The 21,639-nt window shown below is 38.8% G+C and overlaps 2 protein-coding genes across 2 annotated transcripts in view; both read left to right on the top strand.

Moving 5' to 3' along the window:
• The first annotated feature begins 81 nt into the window (after positions 1-81).
• The window catches only part of LOC140944507 (MAP3K12-binding inhibitory protein 1-like), a 25,839-nt gene continuing 4,281 nt past the window's right edge, over positions 82-21,639 (top strand). The window contains exons 1-10 of the mRNA XM_073393633.1: positions 82-138; positions 215-340; positions 1,313-1,409; positions 1,843-1,904; positions 2,038-2,140; positions 3,162-3,227; positions 3,870-4,022; positions 9,535-9,635; positions 10,847-10,906; positions 11,187-11,313. Coding sequence (XP_073249734.1) covers positions 82-138; positions 215-340; positions 1,313-1,409; positions 1,843-1,904; positions 2,038-2,140; positions 3,162-3,227; positions 3,870-4,022; positions 9,535-9,635; positions 10,847-10,906; positions 11,187-11,297 — 936 coding nt within the window. The 3' untranslated portion in view covers positions 11,298-11,313. The remainder of the gene's footprint in view (positions 139-214; positions 341-1,312; positions 1,410-1,842; positions 1,905-2,037; positions 2,141-3,161; positions 3,228-3,869; positions 4,023-9,534; positions 9,636-10,846; positions 10,907-11,186; positions 11,314-21,639) is intronic.
• Positions 16,823-21,639, top strand: part of LOC140942507 (visual system homeobox 2-like) — a 22,341-nt gene continuing 17,524 nt past the window's right edge. The window contains exon 1 of the mRNA XM_073391419.1: positions 16,823-17,652. Within this exon, the coding sequence (XP_073247520.1) occupies positions 17,412-17,652 (241 nt within the window). The 5' untranslated portion in view covers positions 16,823-17,411. The remainder of the gene's footprint in view (positions 17,653-21,639) is intronic.

The following is a 21,639-nucleotide window of genomic DNA, read 5'->3' as shown; positions in this document are numbered from 1 at the left end:
GACCGCGCAATTGACTTGGTAGCCTGGCAATGTAAGGAGAATTTCATTACAATCCGAGAAATCAACGGAATCAAATCAAACATGGAGCAAAATATTCTTGTGCAGATTCTAACTTTATTTGAGGGCTTTCTTCAGAAGGTGATCATTCATTAGCTATTTGCAGCTATATCTACAACATGTCAATAACAGGAAACGATTTGCTCTTTTGCTTCAGCTTTCTTTACCAGCAGATCTTGTAAAATTCAGCTTCTACCATGATAGACTTCTCACAACACAAGTTGACGAGGGTGCTATTTTAAAGCATCTTTCTGAACTAGTAGAAGACATACGGTTATTTCAGGTAATCGCTGCTTAATTTCTTGAAGGCAGAAGATAAACTAAGTCGATAGATGTGTAAGGCTCTTTGTGGGTCAGAATTCAGTCAATTCTACTTTGTGGTGGCTATGGAAAGTGCCATCCTGTTCTGAGGAGTCTGATTCTATGTGAAACTGGATTAAATTAAGGACTAATTCCATCTGGATTGAATCATACTATGATGACTGTCATCATACTTTAAAACAGTGTCCCTCCTACCAGGCCCATGGAAAAATTTTTTCTAAGACCCCACCCCCCCTTTCTACCCCTCTGGAAATTACAATAAGTAAGCTTCATGTATTTCTTTAATTTTTTGGTCTCTGAGCCCCCCTCCTCCTGAATTTTCAGTCCCTTGTGCGGGGGAGTATGGAAATTTTCTGAAAATACACATTAATAACTTTTTTCTTCATTTATATCTGTTTTGCTGGGCTGTAAAGTGTTGACCTTTTTTGTTCTTCTTTATTTGTGTCATTTGTGGTTGCTACAGGATTTTATATGGAGGATGAGCTAATTATTGAGCCTCTGCATCAAAATTATGTACCAGTCAATTCCAAAAGTTCCCATCCCCGCCTCCTTATACCCTGGGAATTTGACCGGAGTTAAGCTCCATACAGTGGGGAATTTGACCGAAAATGAGGCCTGCCAGCCTGTTACCTGATGGGTGGGTGATTTGACGCTTTTTGAAGCACTAGCTGGCTGGGCATTTGACCATCTAAATTGCCAACATACCAGGGAATTTGACTAAAATTTTTCAAAAAATTCAAATGCCCCAAGGGATGGATAAGTGGCTTTGGAAGTGACTGGTACATTTTAAATACCTTTGTTTGATCCTAACTGTCAGGGATGATAAATTAAATTATACTTTATTTCTGATCATAATATTTTTTTTGTTGTAAATTATTGAGATCCTAGATCCCTGTACTGTAATAATGACCTAAGACTTGAAATACTCTTTCAGGACAAAAGTGTTGCAAGTACACAAGAGTTGGTTGTTGAATTGGCAGACCCACCAGCTAAAAAATTAAAGTTGGATGAACAACAGAACACATTGAGTGGTAATATTTAAGACCTTTGTAGAGGGGTATTTGTGTTTCTGCCATTAACCTGCTTTGCTGTACCCAGTGAGTATCTGTAAAGATTTTGACAATCAACATCTTCCCTAAAAAAAACAGTCATTTTTCATGAAACATAAACTATCTTATTTACAAGAAGCATTTGAGTTCATGCTACAGCTTGTTGCAAAGAACTTTTGGTGAAACTTTAGATAATAGTCCATGAGAAATGTAAACTTGAACAATTTTACATCTGTGATCTCGTGGCTACCGGATAATTATATAAACATTGATTCACATCATCGGTATCAAATTTTGGGGGGCAAATTGAAGACATCTCTTCCATGTGATGTCTCTAGTGGCAAGGAGTGAGGAAAGAGATTGTATTTGCAGGCTAAACCTTGCCTTAAAAAGAATATAATATCATATTTTGCAGTTTCTAATGATATCACAGAACTGGATGAATCACTTATTCAAGTTAAAGCTGGAAAAGCTGAGGTTAGCATAATCTGACACCATGAAGGTTAAAGGTTACCGTTAAAGAAATACATGTATTCCAGATGAAAATTATTGGCAAATAAATTATTATATTATATAGTTGGTGACTTACTGGTAATGGTTTTCCATCTAGATCGACAGAAGAATTTCAGCTTTTATTCAACGAAAAAGAGTAGAAGTGGACTTGCTGAATAAGAGAGAATTTTGTAATATTTTAGATATGGAAAATAGTAATGGTAAGAACATCAATGGACTTTATTTCTAATATTTATTGGCCATTTGCTCATAATTTAAGAATTATTTTACTATAACTACCAGAGTTTCCCTTTTCAAGTTTAAATTTTTTTTTTTTTTAATTGCACTGTAGTAACAACAACAATAGCCCATACTTTCCTTCCATCGCTTGACAATACAATTGGCTGTCTCTGTTAAGAAAAACTGTTTCAAGAGATCCAGAAATTTTGCTGCCTTAGAATCATGGTGTCAAACTTATTCTCTCTACATTTGTGTGATAGTCCTTTGGTAACAAAGATTCAGGCTGGAATAATAAATATCGTCTGTGGCTCGTGGTGCGACTTGAGTTTTGAACATTTTATGACGTCATTTCTATGGTCTATAAGAGTGTAGACCATGGAAAATTGTCGTTGATTTGTTAATTAGAACCCAATTAACTCAAAATCTAGAAAATTTTAACAGCTTCCTCCTAGTCTACTGCTCTGTGTAAGGTATATTACCTTCAACTTACTTGTAGGTTACATAATTATTATTTGTCATTTGCACATCTCCCAAAATGAAACTTGTTTGCCCCCCCAAATTTTGCATAATCTTTGTTTCTCATTTCTCCTGGGTATTACATCTGTCCCAAGAGAAATTGAAAACAATGCTTATGCAAAATTTGGGGGGCAAACAAGTTGCATTTTGGGAGATTTGCAAGTGAATTGGGCACATTGTGGTGAACAAATTAAATTAAGCAGTAAAATTTTCAAATTCTAGGTCCTGAAATTTTTAGCTTTATACTCTGGAAGAGTTGAGGAATTTCATTTTCTCTCCATTGTACAAACTCTATCCTGTTGTGGGCATTGAGACAGTGGATAACAGCATATATTCCTAGTTTATTCTCCTTTGCACCGTCCCCTCTATCTGAATTCCGTGATCAAGCTAGACATACCCTTGCTATAATCCCAAGATGCCATTTATTTTTCTAAAACATGCAACAAGCGATGAACATTTCTTTTTATCAACTTGCTACATTGACAGAATTTAGATGTGCACGAACAGATGCAGTATTTGTACACAGACTTGGGCAGAAAAGTCACATCAAAGGTTTGTGAACTTTTCTCATGTTGTTCCCACTCTATAGAGAGAAAAGAGCCTTGCATAACAATCTAGAAAAGGCCAGTGTAATATGCATTAGACTTGTGAAGGTGAGGGCCCTTTTTCTGGTAACGAGTGTGCTGTGCTAGCTGGATTACCAGCTCCTGCTTCTCGTAAAAGCTCCAAATTAAAAATCTGTGAACACGATCATTGCAGTAGACTGAACAACCTAAATTTTATTAGCAAATTGTTGATGAGCACTTGAAATATTTTGATGTCACATAGCAGACTTTTCCTCTAACCCGCTTACCAGATGGAGTTTTTAGTCACGTTACATTTTGTTTATTTCATTATCTGTTTATCACTGAGTGGTCCCTGAAAGTACATGTCACTGGGGCACCTAAGTGCACTACAGTCAACTCCCTCTAAGATGGACACCTTTGGGACCAGCAGTAAGTGTCCGTCTTAGAGAGATGTGCGTCTTATAGAGAGTCAAATAGAGGGAGTAACGAAAGGCAGGGACCAACTCTAGGTGTCCGTTTTAGGGAGGTGTCTGTCTTATAGGTGTCCGTTTAGAGAGAGTCGACTGTAATGCCATTCCACTATAATAGTTATTGATACTAACTGAAGTCCAAAATGATATTTTCACAGTGACCAAAGTAGATAACACTAGTACTACATCAGAGGCTCAAGCGCTAGGACCCGAGATTTCAACTCGTACATCTCCTCAACTAGAAACAAAGTCTTGCCCTGGAGTAGAAGAACGTCTTCGAAACATCGAAACTCATCTTGGATACAAGCCAGGTAAAGCCACTCATCTGGCCCCAGTTGTCCAAACACTAAATAAATAGTCCTATCCACCAGATAAATCACAATCAAGCAGATTAGTGTTATGGAAACCAAGTGTTTATCCCGCGGATAGATGTCTATTTAACAATATTATTCCTCAAGCCTGAATGGGCTCTGAGTCCATAGCGGCCGCTATCGACTCAGAGGCCATGAGCGCGAGAGGAATAATATTGTTTTAGTAAAATCCAACTAGTTGGTCAAAAATATCGAGACAAAACAACTTTAGCTAGCAAAACACGATTCAGCCGCCATTGTTTTAGTTTTCAAAGCCGGCGCTTTTTGCTACAAGTGGGCTATAAGATATAGCCTAGTAGTAGCTCAACCAATCAGAACACAGCATTGTTAATCAACCACTAGCTGGATTTTACTAATTTTGGATTAGCATTATCCACCTTTTGAACACCTGCAGCCTGGAAGAGAATGAGAATTCGCATGGTTCACGAGGCCTTGGGAAAAAGTGAAAAATGTATCAGTTTTTGTAAATAGCAAGACTCAACCCCATTCCTGTTTCTGGTGCAATAAAATTACCAGTACCAGTGATTTTACGTCTGCGTCCCTGACGCATAAAAACCCAAAGATGTAAAATAATTTGTGGCATACGTCCTGTAGGATGCAAAAATTGAAGGGCACAAAGATCGATCTGAACATGTGTGTTTGTAGAAACATCCTATTTGTGTAATTTCTGTGGCAATTATTATGGCTGTTGTTTAACAGTGCATATTTCGCTTAGCCTTTGTTCTGCTTTAAAAAGAAGGACTATATTTTAATTTCAGTATACTGTATACAGAGTTTTAAAGTCTCTCTTCAGATTAACTGTCTGGTTACATAAAGGCCCAAGTATTTTCAATTTTGACTTTTTTTTTACTGGAATTCATTGGTTCTGACCTGGGAGTCGTGATTTTTCACAAGAGGAGTCCCAGGACTCACCAGAACTATTTATCACAAAATCACTGCAGTACCATTTGTCGGAAGGTTCTCACCGAAATTTCCATACACATTGATGGTAAGCTGTCATAGTTTTGAGTGTCACTTTAAGCGGATTTTAGTTTAACTTTTGGCGCAAATGCCTGTTTAATTTGCGAGTTGAACATAATGGCACGACCCCTCAGACTGGCATGTTAGCACAGGTAACCGCTGTTTCTCACACTTTTTTATGAACAAAGATATTTTAATTCTAAAAATCTCTAAGTGACATCTGAGCATATTCAACAAAAAAAGGCAGCGGTATTTAAATCCTAAAAATACAGATTGAAGCATATGCAACAACTTTTGATTTTTGAGATTTTAGCGTACTAGTAAAGACCTGAGGTAAGACTATAAATTAATTCTGAAACCGACTATATTTACAAACGTACGTGCACATACACACAAACAGCTGAAAGTAAAACTCAACAAGTCTTCGGCTATGCCAAGTGTTATTAACCCTAAAAATTGCTGTCTTGGTATTTGTTAAAAGGTCCGTGACAGCTTGCTCAGTGTCGATCATCGAAGAAAGTTTTTGTGTTTATTTGCTGCTGGTGTACTTGGTCACTGCCTTTGTTCCTTCACTGACAGCGTGTTTAGCCAGCTCGCCGGGCAGAAGTAGTCTTATGGCGGTCTGGATTTCTCGTGAACTTATTGTTGACTTCTTGTTGTAGTGTGCCAGTCTGGAAGCTTCCGTCGCTATTCGCTCGAAAATATCGTTCACAAAAGAGTTCATGATGCCCATAGCTTTACTTGAAATCCCTGTGTCAGGGTGAACTTGCTTCAAGACTTTGTAAATGTAAATGGCATAGCTTTCCTTTCGCTTTCCTCGTCTCTTAGTCTTTCCTTCCGTCGTAGCTTTAGCCTTGCCAGCCCTTTTCTCGCCTTTCTTACCAGCTACCTTTGGTGCCATTTCAAAGATTTTGTGTGAAGTTTTTCAATCATGGCCGGTATTTATAAGAAAGAAGCTCTCGGATCAATTAGTATGCGGATCGAAAATCCTTGGCTACTATTGGTGCACATAACAGAATGACCTTTGCCCAGTTCCTTTCTGCTTCCGCCATTCAGTGCTATGTGTCATGGCCCATTCCTTTGTATTTCGAAGTCACTGTTAACATTTTCTCGTGATTTTTCTCATGAAAATCTGTGTAATGGGTATCACGAGTCTCCATGCGTCAACCAGACTTTTGTAGTTGAGAAAAGGAAGATTTGATCGTCTGTGTATTGTTTGGTGGGGTGGGGGTAAGAAACGAGATAAATAGACGGACATCTTTTTGTGCTAGCTGAAACAATTAGACTAAATTATTCCGTCGCCGAGAAACAAATTTTATGATTGTAGATGGGGTATGTAAATAACAACATGAACTGAGTTGGTCATACACTTTCGAGAGATATGGTGGCTCCTAAAGGAGCCGTTTTAAAAGTCTACAGACGGTCCCTCTAGCCGCCGAAACCGTACAGAGTACGTCCCTGGCGTTTGAGAGCGTAGACCACGTCCATGGCGGTCACTGTCTTTCTCTTGGCATGCTCGGTGTAAGTCACAGCGTCACGGATAACGTTCTCCAAGAATACTTTTAGAACACCACGGGTTTCTTCGTAGATGAGGCCCGAGATACGCTTGACACCGCCACGGCGAGCAAGACGACGGATAGCTGGCTTGGTTATGCCTTGGATGTTGTCACGAAGGATCTTTCTGTGGCGCTTAGCACCTCCTTTTCCCAGACCTTTTCCTCCCTTTCCTCTTCCAGACATGTTACTCACTGTTTTTCACAAACTTACTAGCGCGAAATTGCTATTCAAATGTTTTGCTTTCAAAGGGTCAGGCGACGGTTTTGTAATGTGAAAGCGGACCTCTTAGGAAACGTAGAAATATTTTGATTGGTTCTGAAGAGAACAAAGAACACTCATTACGTCAACTTGGCCTTCGCATAATTATCATATTTTAAGACATTTGGATCCGTCCTACGTTGAAGCTCGGCATGGGTTTTAAGGGAAATTCGAACCATTTTTGCGACTATTCATTTTATTATTTTTACAACTTTTTATTTTTTTACAAAAATTATCTGTATTCATGATATTTTGCTTTCGACTTGGAAATGGCTTGGAGTTTACAAAACGTGACAAAAGTGTTGATAAAATTCGAAAGAAACAGACTATGAACGTGTATGAATAACACCGTAAATGCTCGAATTAATGCCCCCGCCCTTTTTTTCGTTAAGAGGGATGGGAATTTCTAAAGTAGGTATGTAAGGGGTACCATTTGTCAAGAGAAGGTATACTAAAGGGGTACCTTTTCTCTCAGAAATGGTATATTAAAAGGATAAGGGGTTGGACCTCGGGCCGGAGCCTCCCCGAATAAAACTTTGTTGAATACCCTTCGGACAATCACTAGAGAATGCCCCGTTTGAGAACATCGCTGTCGGATGTTGAAGGCGCGAGTCCTAGAGTCATATAGCCTGAGGGAGTAAAACCGACTCGGAAGTAATCGTCTGAAATTCAGGCTAAATGTCATCACAAGGATAGTACCAGAATATGATGACCTAACAAAACGTCGAAATAAAAGTGGTATTCAAAAGAGAAGTACGGTGTATATACTTACGTTTTCCTGCTTAATGCTACAGTTTCCTCTGTTCTGACCAATGGTATCCTTTTCACATACCTATCGTAGTTTACAACTCAAAACATCCTTTTTAATTGCTGTAAATGCACTGTCTCCTAAATATGAATAATTTATAAATCACAAACCCAGAACGTTTTCTCGACTTTTTCACAGCCATTAAAGACATTAACTGCTTCTGTTAGTCCTTTTTGGGTCGATCTCTATGGAATTTTACAGTCCGGATTGACAGTTTTCCCTTCCCTTTCATATAATTCAGCTAGTGAAATTCCTACCCTTTGAAGCTTGAAATAGGTACCCTTTTAGGGCGGGGCCTCCAGTGGCAGATCCAGACCTTCAGATAAAATAAAGGGGGGGTGCGGTCATCCAGACCCTGAGATAGTGGGGGGGAGGCCGGCCTCAAAACTTTTTTTTCCGCCCCTCGGGAACGCCCCCCCCCCCCCCCCCCTATTTTTAGACCAAAATGAGGCCCGAAGGGCCGAAACAAATTTTTTTTGAGGCCGGGCCCCCTAACCTTATCTCAGGATCTGGATCCGCCACTGGCCTCCCCGAGTAGGCCATTATAGGGAGTACCTCCCTCGGAGTGAGACACGCGTGTCTCCGCCGCGCTTCCAGTTCTTTCTCCCACATTACTTCCAACTCTCTCTTAACGGACGGTCTTTAAGACTGAATAATAAAGGATTAAATTAACTGCAAAAACCGTGGACGAAGATCCTGCTAGTTGTAAACGTTGGATCTCTAGAAAAGAGATCTAATCAGCCAAAATATAAAGGACCAAGACCGAGAAGTCCAAAGACTACTTCACAGCTGATTTAAAACAACGTGTATTGTTTTTTATAACAATATTTCGGCTGGCCATACCAGCCTTCTTCAGGTTTACAGATGTTACTGAACTTATGTAGCAATCACAATATTATAGATGGAGAGTTGGTCCCTGCCTTTCTTTACTCACTTTATTTGACTCTCTATAAGACTGACACCTCTGTAGAATGGACACCTAGAGTTGGTACCTGCCTTTCCTTGCTCACTTTATTGGATAAATTGGACTCCATCAAACGGACATCTCTCTACCACGGGCACTTAGGGTCCCAAACGTGACGTCTTAGAGAGAGTTAACAATGTACCCCTCCCCCCCCCCCCCCCTCCTCTCATAAACAAGCTCAGAACTTTCCTTTCGAGTATTGTATAACCCAGTGTAGGTCATGAGTTTTACTAATGCTTCTTTAATTTCTTTTTGGATGGATTGTAATTTGTAATAAACCTCCCCCTCCCCTCTGAAACGAAAATACAAGCTTAAAACTACCCTTTAGAGTATTAGGCTATGTTCGCACTGTACCGGATAGCTCTTGCACCGGCGCGGAAACCACTGATACCGGATAGGCTTTCTGTTCACACATAAAATCGGTTACTACTTATTCTCCGCCTGGAGCTGCCGTAAGTCACGGAGTCAGTGGCTATATTTACAGCTATTTCGAGAAAGGTTGCTGGAAAAAGTGCACGCGACAATCCCGAAAGGTATTGTGGGTGGTTTTGGGTTGACTGTTCTTCACAGAAATATGAAAGAATGACACGAGAGGCCATGGACGTATGTCGGCGAGTGCTAAAGGAAATAAACAAAATGTAGGTTCCACAGCTACAGTGTCAGGAACAGTGTATTGATCGTATCCCATATTACCTTTCGGGATTGTCGCATGCACAGTTTTTCGGACAACCTTTCTCGAAATACCTGTATTTCAAAAAGATTTATTCGCTTGAGTTCTTAGTCATCTCTCCTCTCTTGCTTTCCTTTGCTTTCTTTCGCGGAACACGGCATTAGGAAGAATAAGTTAGTTTTCGTTTCGCATTCAGCCGTGCGGTTTCAACGCTATTTTTTGTGATCAATTCCAGGGAGGCCTGTTCCAAGTGATGTGTATAAAAGACTGGCTGATCTAGAGCTCAAGGTTCTGCGTCTTGAAGGACTGTCACCGGAGTACTTCACTCAGAATCAGGTAAGATATTACTGTAAGTTGTATGTTATGGCTGAATCCGCGAGCGGGCAAGGTGAAACGAATCCTTTGCTCTAGTTGGCTACCCGAGTGTGGGCCTGTCTTGCCCGAGCGTGATTTCCCGCGCTGGTCCCGCAAGAAAAAGTTCGCTTTTAGTCAAAAACAAGAGAGAATGATCTCTCTTGTCATATATAAATCCTTTATTGACCAAGCTTATCCGGTCAAGACTGGGTATTGGGCTCGTTCTTTTTTACTTATTATTACTATTATTGCCTTCGTCTCGTTCCATAAAAATGCGCAAAAGAACTTGCCAATAATTATATCCAGCCATCTTGACCCCACTCTTAGTCAATAGCGCATTATACATAGAACTACCATGTAAAGAAAATAACTTGTAAGATTTACCATACCGGAAAGTACCGTTGAGAAGCGGTTTCTTTTGATGATACACCCGCTGACCAAAAGCACTAAGCAGGAGGGGATGTACCCATAACTCTCGCGTTCCCTTCGATCACACTTCTCGCGTTCCCTTCGATCACGCTTCCCTCGTTCTGTCCTCTGCGTGCGATCCAAAAAGAGGCGACCGGGGCGAGTCAGAAGCAAAGCTACAAATACCAAAATACCAGCCATCAGTAGCGGTCGGACAATCTGCAACCAAAATTTACCCTTGTCCGACGAAATTCTACTTTCGTTCAGACATGATGATTGGACAGATCAAATACTAAAGAGTTTCATTTTTTAGTGGAGGATTTGCATAAAACTCAGAAAAATTAAAAGCCCATATAATGATGTATGTCGCGACAACTTTTCTGGTTTTAATTGGTGACCTGGTCAGACATATGTCATTTGTAAAAAGAAAAATTATTTCCAAGCCTGTTACAGCTAACACGGGACCTAAGATGCCAAAACTTTTTAAGGATTTTGGGTTTTTCTGCGACGTCACTCAAAATACAACCCTCCATCTTACAGATTTCTCTTTGCAAAAGCAAATTTGGTAAGGGTTAGGGTAGAAATCAGAATTGCTGTCTCGAAATTGAAACCTAAAAGCATTTAAAACACAAGGATAGGATGCCTTGGTAAAGGCTAATTAAGGTAGCAGGAAAACCTAAAATCCAAATTATAGTTTTTGACATCCAAAACTCTGGAAATGAAATTGTACTGCGCTCTGTTTCAAAATGGGAAGAGAAAAGTATGACTCTGCTTTTTCTTTTCAGGCTCATACTATCAGACATGGAAACAATTCAAGAAATGCGGAGAGAGCTGATTTTACTCAGGTATCGTGCCATAAGATTTTTACAACTTAAGATCCGTGCAAACGGACGCAACATTGTCGGCCAACAACTCCTAACGTTGTTAGATGTTACATGTTGGGTCCGGTTGCACACCTTGTTGCATGTTGAAGCGTGTTGTTGGGAGTTGTTGGCCAACAACGTTTCGTCCGTTTGCACAGGGCCTTATAGCGGTTACTCGATGTATCTGCAGGAAGTCCTTCTTTTCTCGAGATGATAAGAGAAGCCCTGAACTCATTATCTGTCTCCTCTTTCATATTGACAGGGCCTTACATTAGAAGCAATTGATGAGCGAATCAACAGTCTCCGCCAGTCACTATCAAAAGGAAGATGGCAAAAAGACGCAACTCGTGACGAGATAAGAGAGAGTCGATGAAAGGCGCTATGATGGAGTAAGAAAAAAGTCTTTTGTTAAACCAAGATGGTATATAGCTAAACTTGTTAAGCCTTAAGCAAACGGACGCAACATTGTTGGATATTACATGTTACGTCCGTTTGCAAACCCTTCTGCATGTTGTTGCGTGCTGTTTGGAGTTGTTGCGCAAAGTTTGAAGGCTAGAGAGCTTTTATACATTCTAAGACGAGTACGACAACGAGTACGAGATTTTCTCAGTACTGTGTAGTGCTCACGCGTGAACCAGCGTCATTTTGGCGGGAAAAGTGGTAGCCGTCGTCACTCTACTACGAGTTTTAGCGAGAATGTCGTAGTGGCGGAACAAGTTATAAAATGTTAGAAATTTTATCTTTTTGCGATCGGGGGAAGGTGTAACCTCCTTCACTAAAGGTAACAGTGCTAACTTTTCTAGTGAAAATTGTAAAATGAAGCTTTCCGGGGAGTCTATATTTTGAGAATACGCGAAAAAAATTTAAGTCAAATCTCGTCAGTACTCGTAGTTGTCCTAGTCCCTAAATCTAAAGGTCTCTACTGGTCAAACGTTTCATCCAACAACTCCCAATATTTCTTTTTTTCTGTTACCGGCGTAGCGCAACAACGTTGGATCTGTTTGCACAGTTCCTCCATTAGGGAGTTTAAGCAACGACGTTTTAGAGCGACGAGCGTCAACCGGAAGTTGACTTTTTGCACTCCTCGGCCGTGATTTTGAACAAATTCTCGCGCAAATCGTCTCTATAAGAGTAAAGACACTTAGCCATACAAATTTGGTAGCGTCAAAGGATATTGAAAGAGAAAAAGGCTCACTTCCGGTTAGTGTGCGTTGCTCAAAAACACCAATGCTTAAACTCCCCTGTTGGGCCCACGCACGCACATTACACATGGTCTCCTTGGAGTTTACAAATTCTTATGGATTGTATCCTTCCCAGGGTACACTGCAGGTCCCAACATTGTTGGATCCGTTTACACACTACTGCCAACACGGACGCAATAACTCCCAACATTGTTGGTCTAATAATGTTGGGAGTAGTTGCGTCCGTTTCCACGTAGCTTTAGGAGAACGGTCAGCATTAGATGATCTTAGATCCCATCAGCCGAGAATTAATTGCATTCTATTTTCAAGTTACGACCATATATCAAGAGGTCGCTTACAACAGGTTAAAATGCAGGAAAATTATAAAACCGTCATCCCCTAATAGTGGTCGTGTTCGCATACGGAAGGTGGTCGTTTTTGGAAGGTTCCAACTGTAAGGCTTTGACTGGGAAAAGTTTGGTGTTTTGGATAACTTAGTGGTCGCACATGAGAGGTGGTCGTACTTGGGTTCTACTGTAATATTAAAAAAAAATGACAACACAGTTCCTTTAGCAGAACTTAAAAGATATAACGTCGGCGTGATAAACCGCGATTTGACGGAGTCGTAAGTACCCAGTTTTTAAGAGAGCGTGACTTGATTTTAAAATGAGGCGGATGAAAACAAAGGCCATGTGGAGAGTTGTGAAGTAAACAAGAAAGAAGAGCTGTATGATTTAGACAAAGCAAAAAATGCCTAAAGAACGATAAACACCAACAAAGAGATCTATGGCATAACATTTTTGTATGTATAGATACTCAGTAAGTGAACACTTTTTAGTAAACCTTTACAGAATACAGGTAAAAATATATAAATTCGTAGCAAAGTAATAATGACGATGATATCTAGAACGTGCGGTGAATTTTATGCCATGGCCCAGGGGCAACAATTAGTTTGACGAGACAAGAGAAGAATACGAAATGTACTGCCATTTTGTTTGCGTTTGGTCGCTCATTATGTAGAGGTTTAATGGGTTCTAACTGCCTATAATAGACAAACCAAAATGAGAGTAAATTAAGACATATAGACTGAATTAGTTGTTGGTGAAAACGACTTTAAAATGACCAAACTCGTTAGTACTTAGTGAAAATCGACAAAAATTCCCAAAGCATCCTGTTTTGTTTTCTCTTGCGCCGGTTTCGTTTTCCCGTTCGCTCTATTTCTGGGCGTCTTTATTAGGCTAGCAAACATATGTCATAAAGAATTGACAAGAGCATTTCAGAAAATTGTAATGTGTATTGTACTAACATTTATTAAAGTACTTCAGTTTTCGTCTGAAGCTTTTATATGCATTCGGCGTCTCTAATTAATAACTCACTGTTAATCGTAAAGTTTTTTCTTGTCGGTAATTAAAGGTTCGTCTAAATCAAAGTAAACCACTGCTTTTGGGCGTAAAGCTGTTAGCATGGTTTTTAGTTAATCAAAGCATTTCCACTCATAGTCAATGCTGATCTAATAAACAGGGTCATTTCGCAGTCATTACTGTAAAGCGTGCAGCTAGTGTGAGAAACATCTATAGTTTTTTTCCCATTAACACGCCTTTTATTAAAGCGCGATAAAACTGCAAAAAGGAAAGAAAATATTGAGGGTTGCTGTAACTGTAGAAGAGAAATGTGGGTTTCGAAAATGAAAATAGCAATTTAATAGGCTCCTGGTCTTGCATGATTATACTTATAAAATCAAGAAAATGTCAATGTTATACCGAGACGACGAAGTTCGGTATATGACTATATGAGCTGAGGCTCATGAATTACTCTCAAAACCAGCTGTTTCTTATTCTCGTCAGTGTGTAGTGGCTCCTTTGTAATAACAATAACACTTCCCTTCTAAAGACCCGATTAACAATCCGTTGAGCTCATCTCATGCCAGGCAATTAAACATCCTTTATTTTGGAAACGCAAAGTGGAAAGAGGCTCACTTGGACAACTTAATATTGGTTATTGACTCTTTTGGAGTGTTATTACAGTAATGGTAATCACCGCTATGAAGTAGTAATTACTTGTCTGTGGTTAATCAGGATAGGTTTTTGCGACTCATTCCTGGGTTCAAAGGTACACCGAATCTCTCCAGGGCAATCATCGACGCTGTATTAATAAAATGTTCTGATTAGTTGCTTAGAAAATTAGTCGCTGGATCGTAACTATTTAAAGCAAGCTGTAATTTTCAAAGTGACTGCCAAAATCACCTGCCGTTCCAGGGTAAATTTCGCTGATGTCAACACTTCATTTTCGCGGCATCGCAAAAGGCTTTGACGAACCGAGTAAGCAATTTCGTTCAAATTCATCAAATATTTAATAGTTTCTCGTTATCGAGGCAGGACTCTTTCATCTATCACGATTAGCCGCTTTTTGTTCTAAGGTTATAATTATTTCGATTCTTTCTAAATGAGTTTTCAAAATTTTCCCTCTCAGTGAGAGTAAGAAAAAGTAGTGATTCTCTGTCGAAATAGACCATAGATTAAACTCATGTTTTACTTTTTTCCTTGATTTAAGAATTTTGATCATAAAATACTCTTACTGGTGCTTTGATTTTCATCCTCTTTCGTCTTAAATTTTGACAAATTATTTAAAAAGTGGAGGCTTTCAACGCGTAGGTTCATAGGGCACTTTTAACTACATAGAAAGTCCTATTTAAAAATTTGGATTATGATTTAAAGACGACTGAGTTAATTTGCCCTTGGACTGGAACAAATTAAAGTGACGATTTCCTTCGATAGGAAACAGAGAAGATAAATCAAGTATATTTATTAATAATCACGTTCTTGAAAGACCGTGGTTCACAATAAAGGCCCCGTTGATGTAAACTTGGTAAAGGCCTTTTTACCACCTTGAAGATTACAATTCTTGTATTCATGGTTATTGTCTTTTTTTATTCAGTTTTAATGAGGAATAAAACGTATACCAACGGAACGAATTTTTTAACCCTGTATTTTTTTTAATGTCTCTGTTGGAAAAAGCAGCGGTCATCAGCCCATTTTGACGTGAAGGACCTTAGATACATTTAGTGGGGTCTACTTTTTACCTAAATTGACTTCAAACATACATCGGTCACCGCATAGCGATAATTGTTATTACAAAAATTGCTCCTTTAATACTTATGCCATTTTTGGTCTCAACACGAGCCGCAGGCAATGGCATTAAAAGCGATTTGAAAACTTACGTCCCTTTACTCAGTATATATGACCTTCGCACTAAAACCCTGGAAATTAACTCAGCAGGTTTCTACATTCATAGAGACCAAAATAGCGTTGAATTTCACTACCACTTCTTTTATTTTATCACTGACATTTGTCACGAAGCTTAGAAAACGTGAGTAGTTTTGTGGGACGTGCCCCTAAAAAAACGTAATAATCTGAGAAACTTAAATAAACTGTTCCCTATACTTAGCAGAGAGCCCCCAGTGTGCAATTGAAATGCAGTTTAGTGGATTTCGACTACAGTATTTATAATTTTTTTTTTCTGCAGTCGTTGCTGGTTTGATCGAAAAATCTTGTGTTGGTTTCTGTCGGGACAAACAGCGACAAGGAATGAAAATTACGCACTCTTTAAAATGTTAAAAGACTTTTTCCTTGTTCAGACTACATCAAGTTTCTTAGCGAGCACGCTATCAGGTATTTCCAAGCGACAGAAACAAATTTAAGCTGTACTTTTTAAGACCTGTTTGGAGCCGTGCAAGCGAGGGGAAGCAAATTCAGGACAGCGGCTCTGAGAGATAACGGAGGGTCAGAAAAAAAAACTGATCAAGAAACTTCAAGTGGCTGTAAAAGCTAGCAGTACAGATGTCTTACGAATCAAAGCATTGCAGATTAATCAAGCCAGTTCTATTTTGTTTTCGCTTTGAAATATTTAATTTGTATGTTGAAGAAACAACTGCAAGCTTTCATAAACATGCTCGGTTTTTATCAAATTAAATTCGGTTACAGTGACCTTGAGTGCAGATTTGCCTTGGATAGTTAAGTAAAACTGTAGCGAATCTATTTGAAAGGAAAAGTTCTTAAACAATAAACATGGAATAAAACAGGCCGTTAAGCTACCATCGTAATGTATAATTTTCAGTTTTCAATACCAAATAAAAGATCAAATAAGAGATTGAAAAATGTTTCGTATCTGCGTGAGCCAATTTACAAACTAAGAAAATGAAAAAGTTAGAAAGCTCTGGTTCGATTTTTGTGTGCATAAAAAAGACAGGGTTTCGTTTTGCTGCACTTAAAAAGTATCTCAATTATTTTATTTTTCATCGAGCGAATGTCCCTTTATTAGAAGCACCTTGGAAAATTTCTTTGTATTTTGAACTGACTGACAGCTTGTCAATTTTCTCCTCTCTTCTGCAATTGAAGTTCTCATTTTAACTTTGACATTTCTTGCGGTTTCAGTTCCGAGTAGCCTTGACAGGTTTTCCTCAACAAAAGATAGAGAATGCTCAATATTTCCTTAGGTTATATACATGAATATGATAATGCGGCAGGGAATATAATGCGCTCTTATTTTCGAACACTCGGCGATATTCAGGTGGCACGCGGCTTAAGATAATGCCAGGCAAAAGCCTTTACGAGAAAAGAGAGCTTTAACAAGGCAAAGATAATCCCGTTTCTTTATTCTTTATTGACTGTAACAACCTAAAGCATTTTGTAGTTCAAATCCTCCTTTTCTTTCGCTTTGTAAACACGGCGTTTTAAAGAGCTGTAGAACAAAACACAGCAGCCAAAGCTCGTGTTTGGTTGTACCGAATGTTTACTTAAAAATCGTCTAAAACTTTAGCCACTAATTAAGTGTGAATGCGATTGTATGCTGTAGGCAAGAAAATCCCGCCAGGTAGCAAAAACCGAGGAGTAGCCGAGATCGCGAAAGTCGCTGCAAAATTTGAGAGACGTACCATGCGCGATCAAGAAACGTCCAAAAAGCAAATCGTCGCCAATTTATCATTCATATGAAGTCCGTTCGATAGGTAATACACCGGGTAATACAGCTAATAAACGGAACCTCATAGTGACGCGTGTCATCTAGGTGTCCTGCCGGTTGATTGACAAGCGAGAATTGATTGTTCAATTTCCTTCGCATTATTTCTCTGTTGAGGACAATAGCTAATTATGAGAAAATGAAGATAAAGGTGATTAAAGAAATATTAAAACTATCCAGGTATATTTGGTAGTGACGGACGCACAGTAAATAACAGAACCACCTCGAAGCAGTGCGCATCACATCTCCGGACAAGCCGTGCGTGTACAATACAAGTGTTAACATCAAGGAACATGAGCCGAGAACTCCAATTTTGTTTCGCGATACCTCGCACTGAAGCATTCCCGCCTGTAAAGCGCTCCTCGCCAATTCATTCGTTTGCAATTCAAGACATTCTAGGTCTTGGCGAGAAAATCCCGAAGTCCAGACCAAGTAGCCCTCCGCATTCGGCGATAGCGGTCGAGTGTTTCGCGCCTGTTTTGTCGCGATTAGGAAGCCCGGACTGTGATGAAAAACCCGACACTGTTTCGCCAGGTTAGTGCAAGGACTATTCATTATGCGAAGATCAGGTTTCGTTTAACTGCATTTTAAATACCACCGAGAAAGAACTCTTCTAAATGTTTTTTCCACGCTATCCTTTAAGTCGTTATTGGGTTCGTAATAGTCTGTTAGTCCCTAATTAATGACTGGTGTTCATTTCAAGTCTTTGCGGTTCGAACGATCAAAATCGCATACTCATCTCCCAAAAGAGGGTTTTTTTCTGTTACTTTTCCACATCAGTTATACAAATACGCGTAATCGAATCTCTCAATCAGATGTACAATTCAATCGTCCATTTTTGTCGCTGTTTTCAACCGACAAATCCTCTGGTTTCTCTTCAAAACAGTTTATTGCAGTTTAATGGCTTTCTAACTGGAGGCGACAAGACACGCAGCTGGTCCGATGTAAATCCTTAAATTTCCCCAAGAAATTTACTAGGATTTGTGTACATTTTCGCTATTTGCCTTGGGAATTACTGAAAATTTTTAAGCCATGTATGCTGTATAAAGCAAATTTTCAAGTAATACATACATGTTTATTCTCTGAAATTTAACTGAAAATGACAGATTTACCCCCAGTAAGAGGCCGATAATTCATAGAAATAACAAATAGTTAAAACTGACCCTAATCCAATGCAGTGATGTTTTATGCTTAGATCTCGGAACGGAGGACAGCAAGATCGAAAAGCACGTTTACCTGAAGAATGACAAACCCACGCTGAACAAGAAAAGCCCCAAGAAAAGACGACATCGAACAATTTTTACGAACTACCAACTGGAGGAACTGGAAAAGGCTTTCAAAGATAGCCATTATCCGGACGTGTATGCTAGGGAAAATCTTTCCGTGAAGATCGGTTTAGCCGAAGACAGAATCCAGGTAAAAAAAACAGGGTTTCTTCCCTTAAAAAAATATGAGTTCGATGCGCATGCAATGTTAGATCTCAGAGATTTCACATAAGAATCTTTCATTTCTCTGTTAAATTTTTAATTAGGCCATTTCAAGATCCCCGGCATCGAAATAAAACCATCTGCTTCGGTTTCGAGAGAATAATCTTTTTTCCTTCTTTTATTGACGCGCAGTATGGCTTTAAAATTACCTTCGCGGAGAGCTAGAATAGAAAAGAGAAAACAAGGTGACCTTGAATTCGGACGCCACAAATGGTTCCGCACCACGTAATGCGGAGTTGACTAGGCGACTTTGTTTCTTTCGCTCCGATGGAAAAAGCTCGAAAAAAAATTAGTCGCAATTGGCATTCATTAGTGTTCATTAAAGTTATGAACTCCTTCTAATTACCGCAATTATACACTGACCAGATTTGGATCAAGGGCAGGTGCTTTTGATATGACAACAAACGCTGTTTTCAATATTTCTCTTCTTTGTAATAATAAAGTCGAAATCAAAACTGCACGTCAAACTAGCCGTAATCTTGAATCATATCTTAAGTCCACACTTGAGGGAAATTTAAAAAACTGGAATTTATTTTCTCCTGTTTTTCAAAAATAACTTAAATACCTTTAAGGAAGGAAACAAAAGTCTTGGCAAATGGCGCAAAAAATGTATTTGTCAGTATATTAGCTATTGGAGGAATCGGAAAACGTGCGTTAAATTATAAGCTTTCAAAATTAGAAGGAACTTTTATTCGTCACAAAATTGCATCGGAAGCAAAGATGAAAGAAGGGGACATTGACCGGTATAATGAAAAACTTAATTAGAACCTTTTTCTCCCCCAGCAATTTATCACCACTTTTTCACCAGGACGGAATATTTTTTCTCATTTGCGCGGAATTTTACATATTTAGTTGTCTGTAATTGCTTTCTAAATGAGAATTTAACGGGCCTTTTCGCTTGAGCCATCAAGTTGATTTAGCGCTCTTAAAGTTTTATTATTACGTAAATATACCACATTATACAAGAATACGATTGCGGAAATATACCAAGATAACATGCCAAACTCTGTAATAAAGACTAACAGGAAATATACACAGGGCTAATGAACTCGCCAAAAGGGTGTGAACCGGTTTGTCTCAATTTCAGTTCTCAAACTTGACAATAATCCGCATTATTAAGCCTTGAGATTTGCGAAAGGCTATTTGCATCTGTCACAGTTTGCCAGTTAAAGTGTATTAGGCTAATGTAGGAATTTTACTAAGAAAACATGCTCTGTGCATTTCCTAAAAGAACCATTTTGCAATTGATTTTGTATTAGTTCTAAAGTGATTCTCGATTAAAAATATTTTCGTTTCCAATGGAAACATCGCATGCGTGGCTGCTATTTTTTTATCCTTTTTATCTATTTTTCTGTGTTTCGTTATCGTTACATCGGGAATTAACTGAGAAAAAAATTGACATGCCAGATTCGTGCGAGTGGTTCTAATTACTTTTTAACGAAAGTTCAAATTCTGCCGGAAAAACCCCTACATTTCAATGCGAATCGACAAACAAGGATAACCGAGTTAGGTTTCGTGTCGAATTCCCCACTTAATAATGAGATATTGAATGTTTCCTGATTTCTTTTTTTTTTTCTACACGAAAATGAATTCTTTTCAAAAAGACGTTTCTTTTTCTTTCCAAATTGGTGATTTTCCTGGCAAAACATGTAAACTTTACGCTGAGCTTCAAGAAAAAAAAATAAACAAGCTGAAATAGCAAGAGCCAGTTCTTCGCCAAAACAACCGCTAATTCGCTTCGACAGAAAGCAAGTTATTAATGTTTCTTTGTGAATCATACTGTGTTGTCCCACAGAGACGTTTTTAACGCGTCTGTTTCATTGAGAATTAATAACTCTATTCAGCTGTCGTAACTTTTGAATCCGTAATTTAACACTGGCCCATGAATTGGCAACCCGGGCGAGTGATTTGTGTATTAAGATATCACCATTTAAGTATATCTTTTACTCTCACTGGGAATAACTTTTCAACACTAGCATCATCCCTAGCTATCCCTAAGATATCGCCAAATGATGTTTTCAAACAGAATCAGATGTTGTGAAGTTGAGCGTCACCATTTAGAGGAAAAACAAGAAGATTTTACAATCTATAAATCGAGCCTGATTTTTTGATATTTCAACAACCGAAAGAAAAGTAGCGAAACAAGGGATTTAAAATTGATTTTACAAGACTACGTTGTTTGTATAAAATATAAAATTAAGCCATTATGATGTTATTTTATTTCGAAAAACTCACTTGATCAAGGGAGAACCAGCCACCGTTACATCAAAACCAAATTTTGAACTATAAAGCTTTGACAAAATACGTGAATTTTCCTTAGCTTCTAGATTCGAGTCTGTTATCGAAAAACTCGTTTTTGTGACTCGTGTGAATAGCTTTGATTTCAATTTGCAGAGTAATCATTCAACTTTTCAGCACTATCGCTCTCTCGTAAGCAAGCCAATTTTCGCATCCTTGACCTAGCATAGTGGTTGCAACTATCAGTGCCGATTCAATCTTGACAAAGTGATGCTGTGTTGTTATTCACGCTGTGTGGTGTCTTAAACTTTAAATTATTGCAAGACGTTCTATTTATATTAATAAGAAAAAATTGTTGAACCATTCTTAACTACTCTTAAAATTTTTGTGGATTGAAGGCCACATTTGTAGACAACTCAAGAGTTTCGCTCTTGTTAACAAAAGTGGACGCTTGAGTTACGAGGAAACCCGTAGTTTTTGGCTTTTAGTCTATAAGTTAAAAAAATATGTTTAAGTCTGGTTGTTGTTTTGTCGTATATTGGTGCCCAGGGGGCTTTGCTAAAGCTAATTTTCAACGGTGAGGTGCAACTGAATCTGTTTTTAAAGGAAATTTTGAAGTCTTCAGCTTTGGTTAAACTCCCTAGTGCGAGAGACAAGTTTAATCCAACTCGGCCACAAAGGATTGAAGGGTTGTTTGACCCAAATAAAACTCGTTCTTTTATCGAAAGTATGTTTGTAGCAAACACTCGATTAATAGTCTTAACCATGGAAAATTACTTGTGTTGCAAGTTTGGTT

The sequence above is a fragment of the Porites lutea genome, chromosome 7 (genome assembly GCF_958299795.1).
Source record: "Porites lutea chromosome 7, jaPorLute2.1, whole genome shotgun sequence".
Classification (NCBI taxonomy): domain Eukaryota; kingdom Metazoa; phylum Cnidaria; class Anthozoa; order Scleractinia; family Poritidae; genus Porites; species Porites lutea.
The sequence above is the reverse complement of the archived record's forward strand: the minus strand, read 5'-3'. Positions and strand labels throughout refer to the sequence as shown.